This window comes from Neoarius graeffei, chromosome 24, assembly GCF_027579695.1.
Source record: "Neoarius graeffei isolate fNeoGra1 chromosome 24, fNeoGra1.pri, whole genome shotgun sequence".
NCBI lineage: Eukaryota > Metazoa > Chordata > Actinopteri > Siluriformes > Ariidae > Neoarius > Neoarius graeffei.
The window spans coordinates 30110472-30130846 of record NC_083592.1 but is presented as its reverse complement, the minus strand read 5'-3'; the positions used below and the strand labels follow the sequence as shown (position 1 = coordinate 30130846).

The following is a 20375-nucleotide window of genomic DNA, read 5'->3' as shown; positions in this document are numbered from 1 at the left end:
GGATGAGGTAAGAAGCTGAGTAAAAAAGCTGAGATAAAATGATGAGGTAAAAAGCTGAGTAAATAAAGCTGAGGTAAAAAAAACTGAGATAAAATGATGAGGTAAAAAGCTGAGTAAAAAAAAGATGAGGTAAAATGCTAAGGTGAAAAGCAGAGGTAAAAAGCTGAACAAAACTTTGTCGCGTGCAGGGGGCGTGGCAGGTGGATGGCGTCATCGCTGTCTGAGAGTAGTGTCTCAATAAGCTTTAGAGTCCCTAAAATGACTACCTAGCCAGTCAAATGCCCACGTAGGCACAGTGGAGTGAAATGCGGCTCCTGTGTACTGAGACACAATCCTGAGATCCTGCAGATGGCCCTCCTCTTTCCAGCTGCAGACAGACAGCATGCCCACGACGCGCACAGACTCCTCCATCCAGACCATGCACACTGCAGCTGAAGCCATCATTCTGCAGGACACGAGGGGTGCTTCACTGAGCACTTCTTTCACTGTCTGATCTCTCCGATCCTGTCTGATAACTCAGTCGGAATAAGTGGATCTCTATCTGCCATGCGCCTTCTTCATCTTTCAGCTCTTCTGGGTAAGGCATTAGAAAACATTAGAATACTGGAGACTGTACAGATAATGGGAGGTGAAGTGAACTTTTTGCTCTGTTAGAGATCCGATCTGTTCTGTTTCTGGCATTGTTCTAAATGCATTTAATTGGTTTCTTGCATGCGCATCACCGCTTCTTACTTTGCAAATGAAATGGAGATATGCAGTGGAACGTGCGCCTTTGCCTCATCAGTTATACAGTTCTCCGCCTTCCAAGACTGGCGCGTACGCGCGTGTGTGTGTGTGCTTGTACCGGTACATACTACATATTGAGGACCGGAACACCAACAGAGTGAGGACATTTTGGCTGGTCCTCAGTTCTTCAAAGGGCTATTTGAGGGTTAAGACTTAGTTTTAGGGTTCAGGTTAGGATTGGGCTAGGGTTGGAACTAGGCATTTAGTTGTGATGGTTGGGGCTAGGGAATGCATTATGCCAATGAGTGTCCTCACAAAAATAGAAGTGTGTGTGAGCGTGTGTGGGCATGTCACCACAAGGCCAGGAATATCTGACAGTTCTGACCTTGGTCCTCACTAAGAAACCTGCTTTTTTATTTATAAGGGAAAAAAAGTGGCAAAAGGTTTCCTTTAATGAGCTGCATTAATAACTGCGTCAGTGGAAGGTCCTCATAAGGAAAAGCGTATATACACTTTGTGTGTGTGTGTGTGTGTGTGTGTGTGTGTGTGTGTGTGTGTGCAGTGGCGGTGCTGGTTGCAAGGGCACACCGGCAATTGTTGCCCGGATCCTGCAGCTTCAAGAATGGCACGTGTGGCTACACTTCGGATCCGGTGCATGGCACCTGGACTGTGAACGACGAAGGTAATTATTAAATGACCCAGTTGGTACTTTAATCAATAAACCATTTGTAAACATTATGGAACTTTATTATGTATGTATTTATTTGAGTTTGACGTGCCTAGCTCATCTTTCTGTCAATGTCCCAACTGTTAGTAGAGATAAAACTAGATTCATGCTGTATGTTGGTTGTAGATGAGACTTGATGGGTTAATATGTGAAAACCCAGCTGCTTTAAGATTTTTGGTACCTGGGTAATAAGAGATCAGGGAATTAAACCTGGAGAAGAACAAGGCCCATCTGACTTGTCTTGATGTTCTGCTGTCTTTAGGTACTCCAGATTCTTGTGATCTGTGTATACAGGGCTCGAAATTAACTTTTTTTCTTTGTGTCCCCCAGTGGTCCCGAATTCTGTGTTGTATTGTCCCGAATGGAAGCAATAGTGTCCCCATTTTTTTCCTCTCTGAAATAACCAGTGGTTAATATTATCATATGAAGTTTGTAACTATGCGATTTTGAACCCTTTATATCATTTTTACAATAAGTCACAAAACACAAGTGACACATGTCCTATACATCATCTCATCTCATCTCATTATCTGTAGCCGCTTTATCCTGTTCTACAGGGTCGCAGGCAAGCTGGAGCCTATCCCAGCTGACTACGGGCGAAAGGCGGGGTACACCCTGGACAAGTCGCCAGGTCATCACAGGGCTGACACATAGACACAGACAACCATTCACACTCACATTCACACCTACGGTCAATTTACAGTCACCAGTTAACCTAACCTGCATGTCTTTGGACTGTGGGGGAAACCGGAGCACCCGGAGGAAACCCACGCGGACACGGGGAGAACATGCAAACTCCACACAGAAAGGCCCTCGCCGGCCACGGGGCTCGAACCCAGGACCTTCTTGCTGTGAGGCGACAGCACTAACCACTACACCACCGTGCCGCCCCTATACATCATCTACTTCAAAATTACAGTTATTGCATTTTCAGTTTATTAAACTTTGGCGATCTCACTGTATGAATAGATACCCATTTATTTAAAGGGGCCAACTAGCTCATTCAGAAAATGTTTCAACTCACTACATCTGCAGTACACTTTAGTTGAAAATAAGACCCCTTTTATGTTCATTTCATCTACTTGTACCTTGAATATCTGTTGGCATTTATAAGCCCAACTTATCATTTTCACCATTACCGTTATCCATTTTTATGTAATATACCTGTTGCCCCATTCAGAGATGTTTTGAAAGCCATCAGCCATACCATCAATAGATGCAATGCCCTTGAGCAAGGCACCTACCCCAACATTGCTACAGGGACTGTAACACTGTAAAAAACCGTAAAGTCACTTTGGATAAAAGTGTCATATCATAAGTGCAAACAAAGCAATGTAATCCAAGTTTTTTTTAATTGTAACCTTTAGTCATAGAAATCATTTACATTATTTACAGTGCTTGATTTCATTTTCTTTGACCTAGATAAATTTCCCATTCATTTCTATGGAATTATTTGAAAAACTACACACATTTTCAAACATCCGCTGCTCTGGCATGCTTTCACCTAGAGACATGATTCAAACTTTAAAACGTAGAGAAACTTCTCCTCTGTGGATCTGGCATTCAACTTTTTGCTAGGTTCTATACTTTTGGATCAGTCCCAGCTCAAACACCATGTGGGTACCTGGAGAAATTCCGGCTTTATAATGGGTGTTTATTGCGTTACACACCAATGGAGCTCGTTAAGTTAGAGTGTAGAGAGCTTGGAAAAATAGCTCAAACTTTCTCATTTAAACTGTGTTTTCAGCCCCAATTTTCACTCTACACACACAATTTTCTCAAAAGTAGTAGTCACACTTGTCCTGATTCACACAATGTGTCTACCTACATGATAGGACTTGCAGTTTTTGAATGAGAAGCCTGAAAGTGAGGAGAGGACAGGCGCGCAGCCCCATAGACTGCCATTATAAACGTGGCTGCGCTTTGACTGTTAAATCAGAAAAGCCACTCGTTTTTAACTCGCTCTAGTGACCTCAATTTTTACACTACAGACAAAAAAAGTACATCAGTGTGTTCAGGAGACCCTTGTGGCACTCAATGTGAAATAAGTTTGTGAATATCTCCTTCCGTTTTCGTGTAAACCCCCGTTGTTTGGAGGGAGCGCTCTGACGGAAAGCTGCCCTTTTTGTGTGCCCCTCCCCCACCCGCGCGCTGAGCAGAGAGAGACAAAAATACAGTCCAGCTCAGCTCCGGCAACTGTGACTGTTACATGCACTGCATCACTCTCACGATTTCCCCCGGGGGAATTGTCGTCTCTAGATCTATTTTTTTCCATTGTCCCGGGATTGTCCCAGATATGATAATTTTGTGTCCCGATGACATTTTTTATGGTCCCCGGGACATCGGGACACCGTTAGTTTCGAGCGCTGTGTGTATACAGTTAACAGGTATTCTGCACTGTCTGACCATTCTTCCAGTGCCAGTTTAATAGTCTCTTGCTGAGGTCATAATTCCTTTGTGTAAGTGGGAGTTTTTTCAAGAAAAAGGCTTTGGAGTACAGAAGCAGGGAGAGAATTGTTCCCACAATGAATCTGTATTATAAAGGGCAGACAAGGGCCTGGACGTTTCAGATTGTGTGCTGTGGTAAAGGATTGCATAAGGGTGGCTTACTTTTGTGGTTGTTCTCCACAAGTTTCTTTGAGCCTCCCTTGAGTAGTGATGTGATGGGTGCAGCAATGGCACTAAATTTTCCGGAAGTGTCTGCCTTTACTTTAGAATTATCCATACTCACTTACTTTATTTACATTGTAATCCAGGAATGTGACTTGTGGCTCTTGGATTGCACAATTTTTAAGTCAGGTCACCTTTATTTACGGTTTATCTTCCTTCCTTTAGTGTTCTGTCTGATGGCAGGTCCGGCTCTGACGTCCATCAGAGTTTTCTAGGGAACACTACAGTAGTGGTTTCCTGTTGCCTTCTACTGGATTATTATAGAGGTTTTGCCCTCTCAACCATTCACATACAAAGTCACATCTATGGACAAATAGAGTAGCCAGTTAACCTAACCACATGTCTTTGGATTGTGGGGGAAACTGGAGCACTTGCAGGAAACCCACACAGACACTGGGAGAACATGCAAACTCCACCCCTGTCGGCCACTGGGCTCGAATCTTCTTGCTGTGAGGCGACAGTGCTAACCACTATACCATTGTGCCGCCCTTTGCACATTTAAAAGACAGTGAGTGTCAGCCAAAGTGCTATACATAATTTTCAGATTTACCAAAAATACTTTTTTCATTAGCATGCAAAGGACCCTTTTTTGCATTTACCCAGGGACATCATAAAGAAGAGGCTTGAACACAGAAGGAGAATTGACCAAGCCAGTTGACATTACCAGAAATTCATTGTGGCTTGAGGTGGCGCTAGATGCTGTTTTAGTGAAAATGATGGCTGCTTTACAGCAGTAGGCACTAGTGGTAATGGGTGTGTAATTGTGGTTCAGACCACAGTAGTCAATGGAGGATCTCCATTCTTCTGTATGAGGAAAAACCCAGTGGATGCTGATGATGTGGAAAACCCTGTCACCCTGATGTAGGCCCTCAGAGATGTATTCTTCCATGGCTTTATATTCAGTAGGGGATTAGTGACTATACCAAGGCAGAACAGGTCTATAGCACAGTTGTAAGGATGATGTGGAGGCATGGCATTAAAATCTTACTAAAATCTTCTTTGTACTCACAGAACTACTCAAGACTGGAGACTAGTGTTAATGAGTACTGTAAGAGAGAACATGCTGCCTGAATGGTGGACTATAACTGTTATGCAAAATGGTTTGCATGAAATGGCACAGTGCATACTCAACACTTTCCCTGACCAGACACAGCTCATGTTGTTTAGTCTCTGTAGATGTGGGGCAGGTCAAATATTGTTCAATGTGGTTGGAAGGCTTTCAATAGCAGAAAGAAAACCCTCCTTTAAACAGTTCTGATGTTCCTTGGAGGTTAGTCTGGTATTGGCAGTGTGCATGGGCTCTGCGGTCTGAGACTGTCTTTTTCCACATTGACTGAATCAGGACTTTATTCTTGTCTCATTGAGCAATATATCTTAATCTTAATGTATGGTCTGGCCAGTGAGAGCATCCAGAGATGCATTGCTGTCCGTGCAAGCCAGTTCTGTGATTACATCACTTTTTAAATCTTGGCAGAAAGCAATGATTAGAGCAGGTTCATTCCATTTGCTTCCAGCATCCATCATGTGTAACGCCAGTGAATGTTCTGTTGCAGTGCACTCCCCATGCTTGAGTTTCAGGAGATGTTACCATGCTTCTTGGCCATTTGGAGGGGGATTAAACACGCGGTGAAATATTTTGATGACTCGATTATAAGACTGCAGTCAAACACCATTGGTCTGCTTTACTTTCCCCACCTTTCACTTGATCTCCTGACGAGAAGTACCACAAACACTGTAGTAAAAACTCTTGACATTTGAATGGTTCTCAATCATACTTATTGGTCTGGACTAAGAGAAACATGAAGTGGGAATCATTGATGGCTGTTGCTGGTTGGGAACTGCCAACTGTTATAACTGATTAGTGGGATTCCCTAGCGCAGCGTGGATAGCATCTGCTGCTGTTATTCATGGCCTACAAGGCCTTGAGCTGTGAGAGCCTGATGTAGTTTGCTGAAACCTGCTAGGTCCATGTTATCAGTGACATCTTCTGCCATGAAGGTGGATGGACATATGCAGGAAAATGTTTTGGCTTTTATTAAAAAGATAACAAGGGTAAACCAATCACAAGAGCCAGGGAATACTTAAAACATGGAGTAGGTCAGGTGGTCAGCAAACAGGAATAAACAAGACTTGGGCAATACATGTACGGTAGCAGAGATTGAAATAATGAGAAAACTGGCAATGACAAAAGACTTATTAACATCACTGGTACAATACTTATAGAGAATATTTGAGAGTCTGGGTTATATAAAGGAGCAAAGGGGAACTGTCAGAGCCTTCTAGGTCTTCAGAGAAGGCGCAAACATATCAGCATTTCAAGTGTTATATTTAATTTATTTCATTTGTTAATTGCTTTCAGTCTTTCATATGTTATGTTCATGATAAATATTCTCTTCTAATTTTAATTTGGCCTCATTTTCTATCAGATTTGCTTCAGAAATGAAAGGGTTACTGTCCTGAAAACATTACAATCAAGTTATCCAATGAGATATTTTTGTTGGTTGTTTCTAGGCTGAGAAGAGTTTAGAGCTGGCTCACTCATTGGTTAGGACTTCACTGCCGGGACAGAAGGCCATGGCAATGTGTGTTTATGTAGGAAGTGACAGATGAATTAACCAATCAGATTTTGATTTATAGTGGGAGGGACCAAAAACGTATCACCCTAGGCCTGCTCGAAGGCCAATGTGAGCTTAACTGCGAGTCAGCGCCATCAGCACAGCAGTGAAGTCACCTTCCAGCTGGTGTAGCGTTCATCAGTAGTGTTAGCGAATGCTAATAAATTGGTCAAGCCAGTGCTATTGAGAGCAGGTTGCACAAGCTAATGGCCATGAAACTAAGATTTCTGTCTCCAGACTCTTTTTCCATGCACACTTGCCCCAGTATTTTTCACTCAGACTGTGTAATTTACTTAGTTACTTTTAAAATCAACATCGTCAGCTACACACAATGGAGCGACCTGGCAGCCTGCTGCTAATCCCTTATAAAACCCTTTGCCCTGTTGCTTTTTTGGTGTCTGGATAAGTTTTGGCTGAGCTGATGTCCAAGCTCTAATAGTAATGGTTCGCCACTGTAAAGAAGTATGCGTGATTGTGAACAGGTATGTATGATCAAGAAATCCAGTGACTGTGGATGGAGAGCTCGGTTTTCTTGAATGTGACATGGCCACTGAATGGGATCGTGTAAATTGAAGATTGCTTGACAGGGCACTGCAGACATGGAAGTGACACTGGACATGTTGTGTTGTGTAAGTTAGCAAACCTTTGTGGTCAGTTGTGTGTTGTAAAGTGTTGGGAACATCTGATCTAAATGTGTGAAAGCTGAAACATTTTAGCTTACTGCAATCATAAATTCATACCAACACTCTCAGAAGGAGAAGGGACTGTGTAGCTTCTTAAATAGTTCTTGTTCCTCCGAGGGAAACCTTTTAAGGATTCTATCAGAAAAGGTACAAAGTGGAATCTCTTTAGAAATATTTAATCATTAACCATCCAAAGTCTGAGGAAACATTTTTTAGTTTTGTAGTTCAAAATGTGAAGTACTGGCCAAAAGAACATGTAAATATAGTGCTAATCTGTAATTGGCTTTTATTTCCATGAAGTCTTAGAAAATATGTTATTTATGTTTTTGACTTAAAATAAAATATTTATTATTTTCACAAAACTTACACTCACTGGCCACGTTAATAGGAACTTGTTCTTGATTCTAATGGCCCTTTTCCACTACCCTTTTTCAGCTCACTTCAGCCCGACACGGCTCGCGTTTCGACTACCTCAGAGCAGCACGACTCAGCTCGCTTCAGCCCTACTCAGCACCCAAAACTCGCACGGTTTTGGAGTGGGGCTGAAGCGAGCCAAACCGAGCCGAGTGGGGCTAGGGGCATGAGGAGACACTCCCCTGTGCACTGATTGGTGAGGAGGAGTGTCCTCACATGCCCCGCGAGCACGCTGGGATCTGTAAACACCGTAAACCCGGAAGAAGAAGAATTACAAATTACGAGAATTATGAAGCCTTATGCGCCTCGCCTCATCTATACGCTCTTGCCAGTATTTGTTGGCGTTGTCACCGACAACAAGCCACAGCACCAAGACCAGCAACACTAACGACTCCATGTCCTCCATGTTTATTGTTTACTATCCGGGTCGTGAGACTACCGCTTAAAAGATCACTGATGTCACTGTTTGCGCCGCCTAACGACATCACGTGACGTCCACCCACTTTCGCTAACTCCACCCAATGTGTCCACCCACTTCCAGCCAGCACAGTTCAGCGCGGTTGTAGTCGAAATGCAACCCCAACAGCCCCACTCAGCTCGACTCAGCCCAACTCAGCACGGCACGGCTCAGCCCAACTCAGCCGCGTTGGTAGTGGAAAAGCGGCATAAGATTCCTGTTCTTGGCTGCAGGAGTGGAACCCAATGTGGTCTTCTGCTGTTGCATGCTGAGATGCTTTTCTGCTCACCACAGTTGTAAAGAATTGCTATGAGTTGCTATATCCTTCCTGGCAGCTTGGACCAATCTGCACAGAGTTTCCCAAAACCATCATAGCACAAAGATCATCGTTGAATGATCGAGCAAGCAGGACAATGAATGCTCTCTCTCCTGGTTAAGATGTTCTTAGTGTTAAGAGGCTTTTGGGAAACTCGGCCCTGGTAATTTTTCTCTGACTTCTCTTAACAACAAGACATTTCCATCCACAGAACTGTCGCTCACTCTGTGTTTTTTTGTTTTTCGCACCATTCTGTGTAAACTCTAGAGACTGTTGTGTGTGAAAACCCCAGGAGATCAGCAGTTTCTGAAATACTCAAATAAACCAGTCCATTTGACTCAAACCAACACCCACAGTGCCACAGTGAAAGTCACACTTTGAGATCACAGTTTTTCCCATTCTGATGTTTGACGTGAACATTAACTGAAGCTCTTGATTTGTATCTGCATGATTTTATGCATTGTGCTGCTGTCAAGGGATTGGCTGATTAACTGCATAAAACAGGAGGTGGATGGGTGTTCCTAATAAAGTGGCCAGTGAGTGTACCTAGTCAAGTTTGTAGCAAACTGGCTTCAGCTCCAGGCAGAGTACCCAAATCCAGTCAACAGTATCAAAAATCTGTCTCTCTGTTGTCTGTATGATATCAATTAGCCAATGAAAGATTTGGAGATCTTTTATTTTGACTACCAGCCCCTCATTATGATGAGGACAATGAATATAATACAGAAATAAATAGGGACATAAATGAATAGATCACAGTGTGGTCATCATTCATTCATTCACTTTCTATCACTTATCCAATGTGGGTCATGGGTGAATTGGAGCCAGTCCCAGCTGATATTCTGTGAAAGCCAGGGTACACTCTGGATTGGTAGTCAGTCTATTGCAGGGTTTACACAGAGACAATAGACCTGTAGAGGCTTTGCACCATCACGTGACCCTATAGCAGTGGAAACTATGCCGCCATGATGGGGCACATTTCAGTGCTTCATTCAGCTGAGTTAGTCGTTACTTCCTGCATTTTTGGACGTGCAGATCGTTTTGAACAAAACAAAGACATCAGATTTTTTAAATTTACCAAAAGTAATTCATCATCAGGGAAAAGATTAGAGCGATTTCTAAATGTAGAAGGGAAAAATGGGTGAAAAAAACATTCATCAGGACTTGGTCTCGGACGGAAAGGTCAAAAACCCTATAGTATGCTCACTTAATTTCCACTAAGATAAGAATAAAAAAAAAATTTTCACAACTGCAGTGTGGTGCTCATTCTTATACAGTGATGTGAACATGAGCACCACAGAAGCTCTGCACAGCCTCACCTTCACCAGGACTTAAAGTGCATTTACATTTGGGGATCCTTCGGAGCATGTTGTGCAAGCACTTGGGACCCAGTCATTATGGGAAACGCCTGATGATGATCTGACCACAATCAGCACATGCATATAAGGACACTGTTTTCACAGAAACTTTGTGAAGTATTGTGTCAGGTATGCGGCGGTAGACGGGTCTAAGTGCAGGAAGCGTGTTTATTAGCAGGCGTGATATTTACAAAAACAAAACACAAGCGAAACCGAAAGCAGAGTCATAAACATGGCTAGAAACAAACGTGACAGTGATAATGCTAATACTTTGCAAAGCCTCTGTGTCCTCATATACATGCATTGACTGCACTCAAATCAGTATCAGGTGTTTCCCATAATGACTGGGTCCCAAGCACATGCACAACGCACTCTGAAGGATCCCCGAATGTAAATGAACCTCGGTGAAAGCAGCTCTGCAGAGCTGCTGTGTTGTTGCTTATGTTCACTTCACTGTATAACAGTGAGCACCTTGCTGTAGTTGTGAAATTATTATTATTATTATTATTATTTTGGAATTCTTACCTTCGTGGAAATGAAATGAGCATACCATTGGGTTTTTGACCTCTCTGTTTGGCACCGAGTCCCGCTGAATGTTTTTCCCCCATTTTCCCTCCTACATTTAGAAATTTCTCTATTTTCCCCTGATGATGAATTAAGAAGAAGAAGAAGAACAACTTTATTAATCACACGTACACTTGTGAAATTCCTCTCTGCATTTAACCCATCTGAAGCAGTGAACACACACATCCACACACACACACACACACACACACACACACACACGTGAGCAATGAGCACACACATACCCAGAATTACTTTTGGTAAATTAAAAAAAAATCTGATGTCTTTGTTTCGTTCAAAACAATTTGCACGTCCAAAAATGCAGCAAAACCTTCTCATACCAATCAATAACAATTAATTTGTCTGAATGAAGCACGACAAGCGTTCCCCCTGTCTTGGTGGCGTAGTTACCATTGCTATGGGGTCACATGACGGTGCAAAGCCTCTACTAGCAATTTAGAGTCACCATCCATCCATCCATCCATTATCTGTAGCTGCTTATCCTGTTCTACAGGGTCACAGGCAAGCTGGAGAGGCGGGGTACATCCTGAACAAGTCACCAGGTCATCGCAGGGCTGACAGAGACAAACAACCATTCACACTCACATTCACACCTACGGTCAATTTAGAGCCTCCAATTAACCTAACCTGCATGTCTTTGGGCTGTGGGGGAAACCGGAGCACCCGGAGGAAACCCATGCAGACATGGGGAGAACATGCAAAATCCACACAGAAAGGCCCTCGCCAGCCGCTGGGCTCGAATCCAGGACCTTCTTGCTGTGAGGTCCAATTTAGAGTCACCAGCTGACCTAATCCATATGTCTTTGAACTGTGGGAGGGAACCAGAGCACCTGGAGGAAACCCAAGCAGGTATGAGGAGGACATGCAAATGCCAAACAGAAAGGCCCCAGTCGACTGACAGGTTTATCAGGTTACATAAGGCCTTCTGCCCAGCACCTGAAGTTCTGTGGCTCCAGTTAAGGCATAAATAAACTATGATGCTGTAATGAGCTTGTGTCTCCAGTACCTCCTGAATATTCAGTATCTTCCTCGGTTCCAACACACTATGTTATCTGACATCTTTAATCAAGTGATAGCTAGCTTCCAAGGAATTCTCCACTTCAACTTCAGATTGAGCTCTTTGGAACTGGGCCTGTATGCAAGCTGGGTGTCTGACATCTTGTTTATATAACCTATTTTTCTAATTGAAGCCCTTCTGTGGTTTGTCATGTAGTGTGTCCAAGAACAGCAGCTTGTTCTTTAATTTGTTAGGCAAGACTGTATCTAAAAAAAAAAAAGGATTTTCCTCTTTAATGCTCTTGTGCCAAAAACCTTGTGCTATTGTCAACAATTGCTGGCTTGTTCTTTAATTTGTTAGGCAAGACTGTATCTAAAAAAAAAGGATTTTCCTCTTTAATGTTCTTGTGCCAAAAAGCTTGTGCTATTGTAAACAATCACTGGCATTAAGATGGGTAGCCAGGACAGTTGTGTAATGGAGACAGAGAGTTTACCAGTGCAGAAGCAATGCAAGGACACGAGCACATCAGAATCACCTCATAACAGGCTTTTTTGGTCTACGCCAGGCGGTCATAACCACCCCGAATGCCAAAAATGTCACTCCCTTTAGTTTTGGGTATGGTGTAGATTTGCCACATTTCCCTCAATGTGTAGCTAAATAGTAGCATAAACCCAGACTGGATTTTGACTGTTTAGATTCCTGGGCAACTCCAAAACCAAATGTGTGATGGAAACACCCACCGTTTATTTTGAGTGCAGTTGAAAGAAAGAAAATGCCTGCAGCATGAAGCAGTTTTTCTCCTGGAAATAAAGCATACAAATCCAAGGTGGGTATTTCCTCCCCAGTTTAGAAACCTTCATGTTCAGCAATGACTTGAGTTTATACCATTGTTGATGATACATGTGGTGGACTGGAGGTCGTTGAAGATGTTGGTCTGGGACTACCCCACCCTCGTTTCTTGAGACACTTTCAAACAGCTGCAGAAATTGTTAAAAGCATGTTAAGTTGTCCTGCAGATTCCCTTTAACGTCTTTTCAACATTTTTTTTTAAAGCAAGATCAGGAAAAGAAGTCTGCTTTGGACTGAATCTCCTGCTTTGCCAAAACACTGAGCTACAACTGTTACAGTATGTGATTAATGTAGGGAATTTGAATGAATAATGGATTCTTTTAGTCATTGTGATGGGACAGGAGTGTCAGCATGTACCGTGGTCAATAAACACCAGTCACTTTAGGTCTGGCGAGCACTGAAACAGATTATCTCATTATCACTGGAATACTCCTTACTGTTACTCCATGTGCATTTCATTGAACTCTTGTCAACGAATGACATCACCTTCTACTTGGCATGTAGTCTGGGTGTCTGGTGGACAGGAGTTCCTTATTTGATGACTTGGGAACTTCTAGACCATGAAATTGCTTACATGCAGAGAGGAAACTGCTGGTTTTTTTTTTTTTAATTGCTCAGTCAGCACATAAAACAACTTCAAGGTTTTTTGTCCCCCTGAATCTCACCATGTGTGTTTTCACTATGCCCAGAGATGCTTCCCAGGGAACAGACAAATGCTAATGAAGTACCTCTTTTTCCACAATTAAAATGGTGCCGAAAACAGATTGCACTAAGAAAACTACTCGATCAAGAACACATTTGTTTGGCCTACAAACAATTGCTAAATGTGCTCTCAAACGTGCGCCGATGTACATCCAAGTATAATGGTGTACTTTAACAATGTTGCTTGACAGTTATATTCCTCTAACTGAAAGCACAAAAGACACACCCTTGAGCATACTATTTACTGTATGTGATGACCATTTTTATTCTACCCACCCCCTTTCATATGAAACCCCTAAATAAGAGCTGGTCCAACCAATTCACTTCATAAGTCACATAATTAGTTGATTAAGAGCCACCTGTGTGCAATCAAAGTGTCACATGATCTGTCACATGATGTCTGTACAAATCAACCTGTTCTGGAAGGACGCTGACTCTGCAACACTACTAAGCAAGCAACATGAAAACCAAGGAGCATTCCAAACAGGCCAGAGACAAAGTTGTGGAGAAATATAGATCAGGATTGGATTATAAAAAATATCCCAAACTTTGAATATCCCAGGGAGCACCATTAAATCCATTATAGCAAAATGGAAAGAATATGGCACCACTACAAACCTGACAAGAGAAGGCCACCCACCAAAACTCACAGACCGGGCAAGGAGGGCATTAATCAGAGATGCAACAAAGACACCAAAGATAACACTGAAGGAGCTGCAAAGATCTACAGTGGAGATGAGAGTATCTGTCCATAGGACCACTTTAAGCCATACACTCCACAGAACGGGGCTTAATGGAAGAGTGGCCAGAAAAAAAAGCCATTGCTTAAGAAAACACGTTTGGAGTTTGCCCAACAGAATGTAGCAGACTCCCTAAACACATGAAAGAAGATTCTCTGGTCAGATGAAACTAAAATTGAACTTTTTGGCCATCATGGGAAATGCCATGTGTGGCGCAACCCCAACACCCTGAGAACACCATTCCTGCAGTGAAGCATGGTGGTGGCAGCATCATGCTGTGGGGATATTTTTCATCTGCAGGGACAGGAAAGCTGGTCAGAACTGAAGGAAAGATGGATGGCACTAAATACAGGGCAATTCTGGAGGAAAACCTGTTTGACTCGGCCAGAGGTTTGAGACTGGGACAAAGGTTCATGTTCTAGCAGGACAATGACCCTAAACATACTGCTAAAGCTACACTGGAGTGGTTTAAAGGGAAACATTTAAATGTTTTGGAATGGCCTAGTCAAAGCCCAGACCTCAATCCAATTGAGAATCTGTGGCATAACTTGAAGATTGCTGTACACCAATGCAACCCATCTAACTTGAAGGAGTTGGAGCAGTTTTGCCTTGAGGAATGGGCAAAAATCCCAGTGGCTAGATATGCTAAGCCAGGGGTTCTCAACCTTTTGCAACCTGGGCCCCACCAAAGCTGGTTCATTGCAGTTGGGGGCCCCTCTTCTCGCCCCGCCCCCCAAACACACTCACCCGCAGTGACGCCACCCGACCTACAGCACCTTATATCGACCGATAGATAGATAGATAGATAGATAGATAGCCCTGGGCTAGATTATTATTATTATTATTATCATTATTATTATTATTAGTAGTAGTAGTAGTAGCAGCAGTAGTAGCATTATCCATAGTAGACTAGCAGTAAGAAAACAACAAAAACAACAAATTATTTGGGTAGAGCTGAAATGGGGAAAGCAAAAATACAGTGTGGGGTAGTAGTCTTTAAAAAGACTGTTTGGGTTTTGCGCTGTATCGATGGATTGATGATAGTAGACTAGCGAGAGTCGGCACGAGTTAACTCGGCAAGAAACCAGACTAGTGTGTGTGTGGCAAGCACTCACACGGTGGCCACGGTATGCAGACTCACTCACGTGACGTTGCGTCATGTTCGCGTCACGGGCTTAAAATAACCTACACACAAGATTTTATGATAGATTGATGATAGATTTTATAATAGTATTGATTTGTATGTAATAGTCCAATGTCCTGCATTTTGACATGGGTAAATGTGTTGCATCTGCTTAGCTACTATAGCCTGTTAGCCCCAGATTTTTTTTTTCCTCCATACATGAAGCCTACTCGCGACCCCCCTGGAGTACCTCCACGCCCCACCAGGGGGGCGCGCCCCCCCCAGTTGAGAACCACTGTGCTAAGCTAATAGAGACATACCCCAAGAGACTTGCAGCTGTAATTGCAGCAAAATGTGGCTCTACAAAGTATTGACTTTGGGGGGGGTGAATACCTATGCACATTCAAGATGTTTGTTTTTTCATCTTAATTATTGTTTGTGTCACAGTAAAAAACAAACAAACAACAAATTACACCTTTAAATGTTGTGTAAATCAAATGGCACTAACCCTCGAAAAATCCATTTTAATTCCAGCTTGTAATGCGACAAAACAGGACAAACACAAAGGGAGATGAATACTTTTGCAAGACACTGTACATCAAATGACATGACGTAGTAAGCCCTAGTTTGGGAAACCCTGGCGTATAAGTATGATTTTGTTTATCAAACATTTAGTTCAAGAGAAGATTTAAAATGTAAAAAATATTCTGTTTGAAGGTCTGGTATTCTCTCATAAACTAAACAAGAAAAATCCTAAGTGTGAAGCTGAGGTGCAGGAGAAGTGCCAAGTTTTACAATCGAACATGCAAAGAGAAGAAGAAATAGGTTTTGATGGCATCTGGAAAGAATAGCTTTCAGCAGGTGAACATCTGGACATCATGATTAGATTAGATTAGATTAGATTAGATTAGATTAGATTAGATTAGATTAGATAAAACTTTATTGATCCCTTTGGGATGGTTCCCTCAGGGAAGTTAAGATTCCAGCAGCATCATTACAGATAAACAGAGAAAAGAAATAGAGAAAACTTCTAGATAAATTAAAATAAATTAAGTATTTACATATACAAATATAAAAAGAATAAGATATGGGGAAGGGGGGAGGGGGGAAGGAGGGAAAGAAAAAAGGGGGGAGGGGGCAGCGGCAGGAGAGATATTGCACTTTATATTGCACATTGTCTGGTATTGCTTATTGTTATTGCTTATTAACGGTTAGAAACGTTATTGGTAGTAAAATGCATAATCACATCTCAGCTATGGTTACTTAATTTTTCCCAAGCTTTATTTTGAAATCACACTCTTAATTTCGAGTGTAGCCATTTATATGTGCTCTAAACATCAGTCTGGTCTGGGGTGTTTAGACTAACAGATTTATTAATCATTCTTTATTACGTAATCCCATGTGTGGGAAAAGAGCTGATTTAGCTCACACCTGGTTTCTGACATGCAGACTGGATGTTAATGTGGTGCAGTCTGGACCACACATTTATTATCCACATCACCTCATCTCCAGCAATTATAACCTTAAATGCAGTTGTTATGAGCTGGGTGGCACAGTGGTGTAGTGGTTAGCGCTGTCGCCTCACAGCAAGAAGGTCCGGGTTCGAGCCCAGTGGCCGACGAGGGCCTTTCTGTGTGGAGTTTGCATGTTCTCCCCGTGTCTGCGTGGGTTTCCTCCGGGTGCTCCGGTTTCCCCCACAGTCCAAAGACATGCAGGTTAGGTTAACTGGTGACTCTAAATTGACCGTAGGTGTGAATGTGAGTGTGAATGGTTGTCTGTGTCTATGTGTCAGCCCTGTGATGACCTGGCGACTTGTCCAGGGTGTACCCCGCCTTTCTCCCATAGTCAGCTGGAATAGGCTCCAGTTTGCCTGCAATCCTGAAGAACAGGATAAGCGGCGGCAGATAATGGATGGATGGATGGATGTTATGAGATGGCTTGTGCGAATGTGCCAGTTTAAAGTACATTTCAAAAATAAATGGCGCATAAAATCCGTCTTCATCGTTAATGATATTCCTAATATTAATTTGTAAAACAGATGAATGAAATAAAAAAGGAGCTTGTTTGTTTAGTTACCCTCACAACCCCATGTGTAAATCAAATGACATGGGGTGGCAAGCCCTACTTTGGGAAACTCTAGTGTTTGATGATGTTTGCTTGTATGATGCCAAAAGTATGTAGACACCTACATAGTAAAATAAACACGAAGTTGGAAGCATCTAAGAGTGTCTTTGGATGCTGTAGCATTAACAATTTCCCTTGCGTGGAACTAAAGGTGTGGTCCATAAAGACACACACACAGGTTGGTGTGGAAGAAGTGGAGTGACTAGCCCACAGTACTGACCTCCACCCCACTGAACACCTTTGGGATGAATTGGAATACCGACTACATGCCACGCCTTCTCAGCCAACATCAGTACCTGACCTCATTAATGCTCTTGTTGCTGAATGGCCATGCACATACAATATGAGTGTGATTGTCAGCTGTCTACATACGTTTAGCAATATAGTGTAACTACGAGTTAGCCTAGTGGTTAGTGTGTCTGCCTCTCGACCAGGAGATCGTGAGTTCTACTCACGGTCGGGTCATACCAAAGACCATCATAAAAGTGGTACCTACTGCCATCTGGCAAGATATGCTGCAATACAGATGTGAATGTAGAGTCAAACTCTTGTGGTTACTAGAGGACTAGCCCCCCACTGTAACCCTTGTATAATAGGTGAGAGATAGTTTCAATCTACTGAAACGGAGATCGGCACTGTGCCTCAAGAGCTGGTTAGTACTGGTACAGGAGATTGTCTGGGAAGACCAGAACCTGGCAAGGGAGGGACTTTGACATTCATTTCCATTACTGAATAACATTCTTTAACCAAATAATACATTAAAAAGATGTGTATACATGACTACGTTTGATAACATGCCTACAATCTTCTCACAGGTCGCTTCATAACTGCAGACTCCTCACTCATGGGTGAGACCAACAAAGCCATTTTGGTGAGTCCTGAGCTTGAAATATTTGACTGGAGCTGCTTACGTCTAGTGTACCAAATCGCTGGGGCAGGCTCACTTCAGGTTCACCTGCGCCCTGATGGTGAGAACTTCGACTACCTGCTATGGACGATGGACAAGCCCTCGGACAGCTGGTTAATAGGCAGTGTGGACCTCCGCAAAATTTCCAGTGCCTACCAGGTACCAGCCAACATGGACCTTGCTGAAAAAGGGAAAAAAAATTCTCACAGTGAAAATGTTTGGTAAAGTGATGTCACTGGATTACTCTTAGTCAAGTGTTAGCATTTGAAAAGGACACAAAGGACCTTCTAAACGAGCTATTTTAGTCCATCACTGTTTATTTGGGCTAGGTGAAGTATTTATTGGGGTTTTTCCAATACAGTGAATAAATTTTGTTTAATTATTGTTCTTAATTATGGCTATAAGTTAAATTACTTATTGCATTTTTTTTACACCAGAGGCAAATACATCATTTTTTTGATGTATTTAAACATATGTAACATTTTCACAGCTATGAACATGAATATAAAGACTATGATTTGTAAATTTAGATGTACAGTATTTATTGTGTAAGACGTTTTATTGTGATCTTTTGCTACACTCAGAAAGATTTAATGTTTTTTATTATGAGTATAATTATGTGTTCATCTACAGTTGAGGTCAATAGTTTACATACACTCATTATGGACATGAATGTCATGGCAAAATGTTATTTTTCTGGAGAAGAATAAGTACACCATACATTTTTAATAGGAAAAAAAAAAGGTGTACAAGTTTTAATTTATTTTGAGTTTTCTGAAATGTCTGTTTTCTAAAAAGGTTACAATAATACATACAGGGTAAAATATATACATACACCCACATAGATTATTAATTCAGTGATGCTGAAAGTTCCAAAATGTCTTTTAACTGGCCAAGGACACTTAATTTAGTGATTATGATTGACTGTAGCTGGTAGCTTCTCTGTTCCACCTTTAAAAAAAAAAAAAAAAAAGGGTTTGTTTGACAAGGTCTGGAAGAAACCCCAAACAGTCACCCTCAACTGAGAAGAAGTTGGTTCAGGTGGTCAGGAACAACTCAGAAACCACCAAGGCACAGACTTGCCACGAACTGGAAGCTGCTAGAACACCAGTGTCACTGTCTACAGTCAAATGAGTTTTATATCGTCATGGACTGAGAGGCTGCTGTCCAAGAAAGAAGCCGCTGCTCGAAAATTGACGCCTTAACGCTTGACTATAGTTTGTAGCTGAATACATGGACAAAGTAAAACTCTTCTGGAGGAAAGTTTTATAGTCAGATAAGACAAAGATTGAGTTGTTTAGCCACATTGACCAGATGTATGTTTGAAGGAGTAAAGCTGAGGCATTCAACCCAAAGAAAACTCTACCATCTTTTAAGCAACTGTTAAGAATGATTAGACAAAGTGGATGGAATAATGAAGAAGCAAGACTCAAAGTTCTTCAGCATGACCTCAAACCATCATTTGGACAGTTGAAACTTGGACACAATTGGGTGTTCCAACAGGACAATGACTCTAAACACATCAAAGCTGGTTGTTGAATGGAAAAAGCAGGCTAACATTAAGCTTTTCTAGGCTTTCTTAATGTCCTGACCTCAACCCTGTCAAAAATATGTGGACTGTACTTGAAAGTCAGATCCATGTCAGTAAACCAACAAATTTAATTGAACTCTACCCATCTTGCCAGGAAGAGCGGTCAAATATCCAACCAGAATTCTGCTAGAAGCTTGATGATGGCGAACAAAAGTGTGTGGTCAAGGTGAAAATTGCTAAGGGGCATTTAACCAAATATTAGGTGTGCTGTATGTATCTTTTTGAGCCTGTATGTATAATTTTGATTTCAGAAAACAACAAAATAAATTAAAACCTGTGCAAGAAATTCTTTTTTTTGTCTTAAAGATGGACGTTGTACAATCATTCTGCCACAGGAAAAGAACAGTTCAAACAAATAATTGAAGGACCAATATTGCCAAGACATTCAAGAAAGATTATTAGTCTGTGTAGATTTTGAGCTTTATGCCGCATTACCTCATATCTCCTATCTTTCTACTTTCATGCAGCTTTTAATGGACGCCAGGCCCAACAAAGGGGCAGGAAACAGCATTGCTATCTTTGAAATTCATATCATTCCCGGTTACTGTATAGGTAAATCTTTTGAGTAATTGTTGTACTTGCACTCTTAACAAGCTATGTTTCCTAGTATTACCTAAACCCATGACTGTCTCTTGCTCTGTTTTAGAGTGTAACTTTGAGGAAGATCATTTGTGTGGCTACAGAATCCAGTGGAACCCCAACGTGAACTGGTTAATGGGAGGAAGCCTCACTCGAGAGCCTCAGTTCAACCTCCCATATGACAACACCATGAGTAGTGATAGAGGTGTGGA

The 20375-nt window shown here is 42.0% G+C and overlaps 1 protein-coding gene across 2 annotated transcripts in view; it reads left to right on the top strand.

The window, feature by feature from the left end:
- Positions 1-296: 296 nt before the first annotated feature.
- Positions 297-20375, top strand: part of mamdc2a (MAM domain containing 2a) — a 63633-nt gene continuing 43554 nt past the window's right edge. For both annotated transcript variants that reach the window (XM_060907013.1, XM_060907014.1), the window contains exons 1-5: positions 297-577; positions 1289-1408; positions 17902-18152; positions 20052-20136; positions 20231-20368. In XM_060907013.1, coding sequence (XP_060762996.1) covers positions 547-577; positions 1289-1408; positions 17902-18152; positions 20052-20136; positions 20231-20368 — 625 coding nt within the window. In that variant the 5' untranslated portion in view covers positions 297-546. The remainder of the gene's footprint in view (positions 578-1288; positions 1409-17901; positions 18153-20051; positions 20137-20230; positions 20369-20375) is intronic.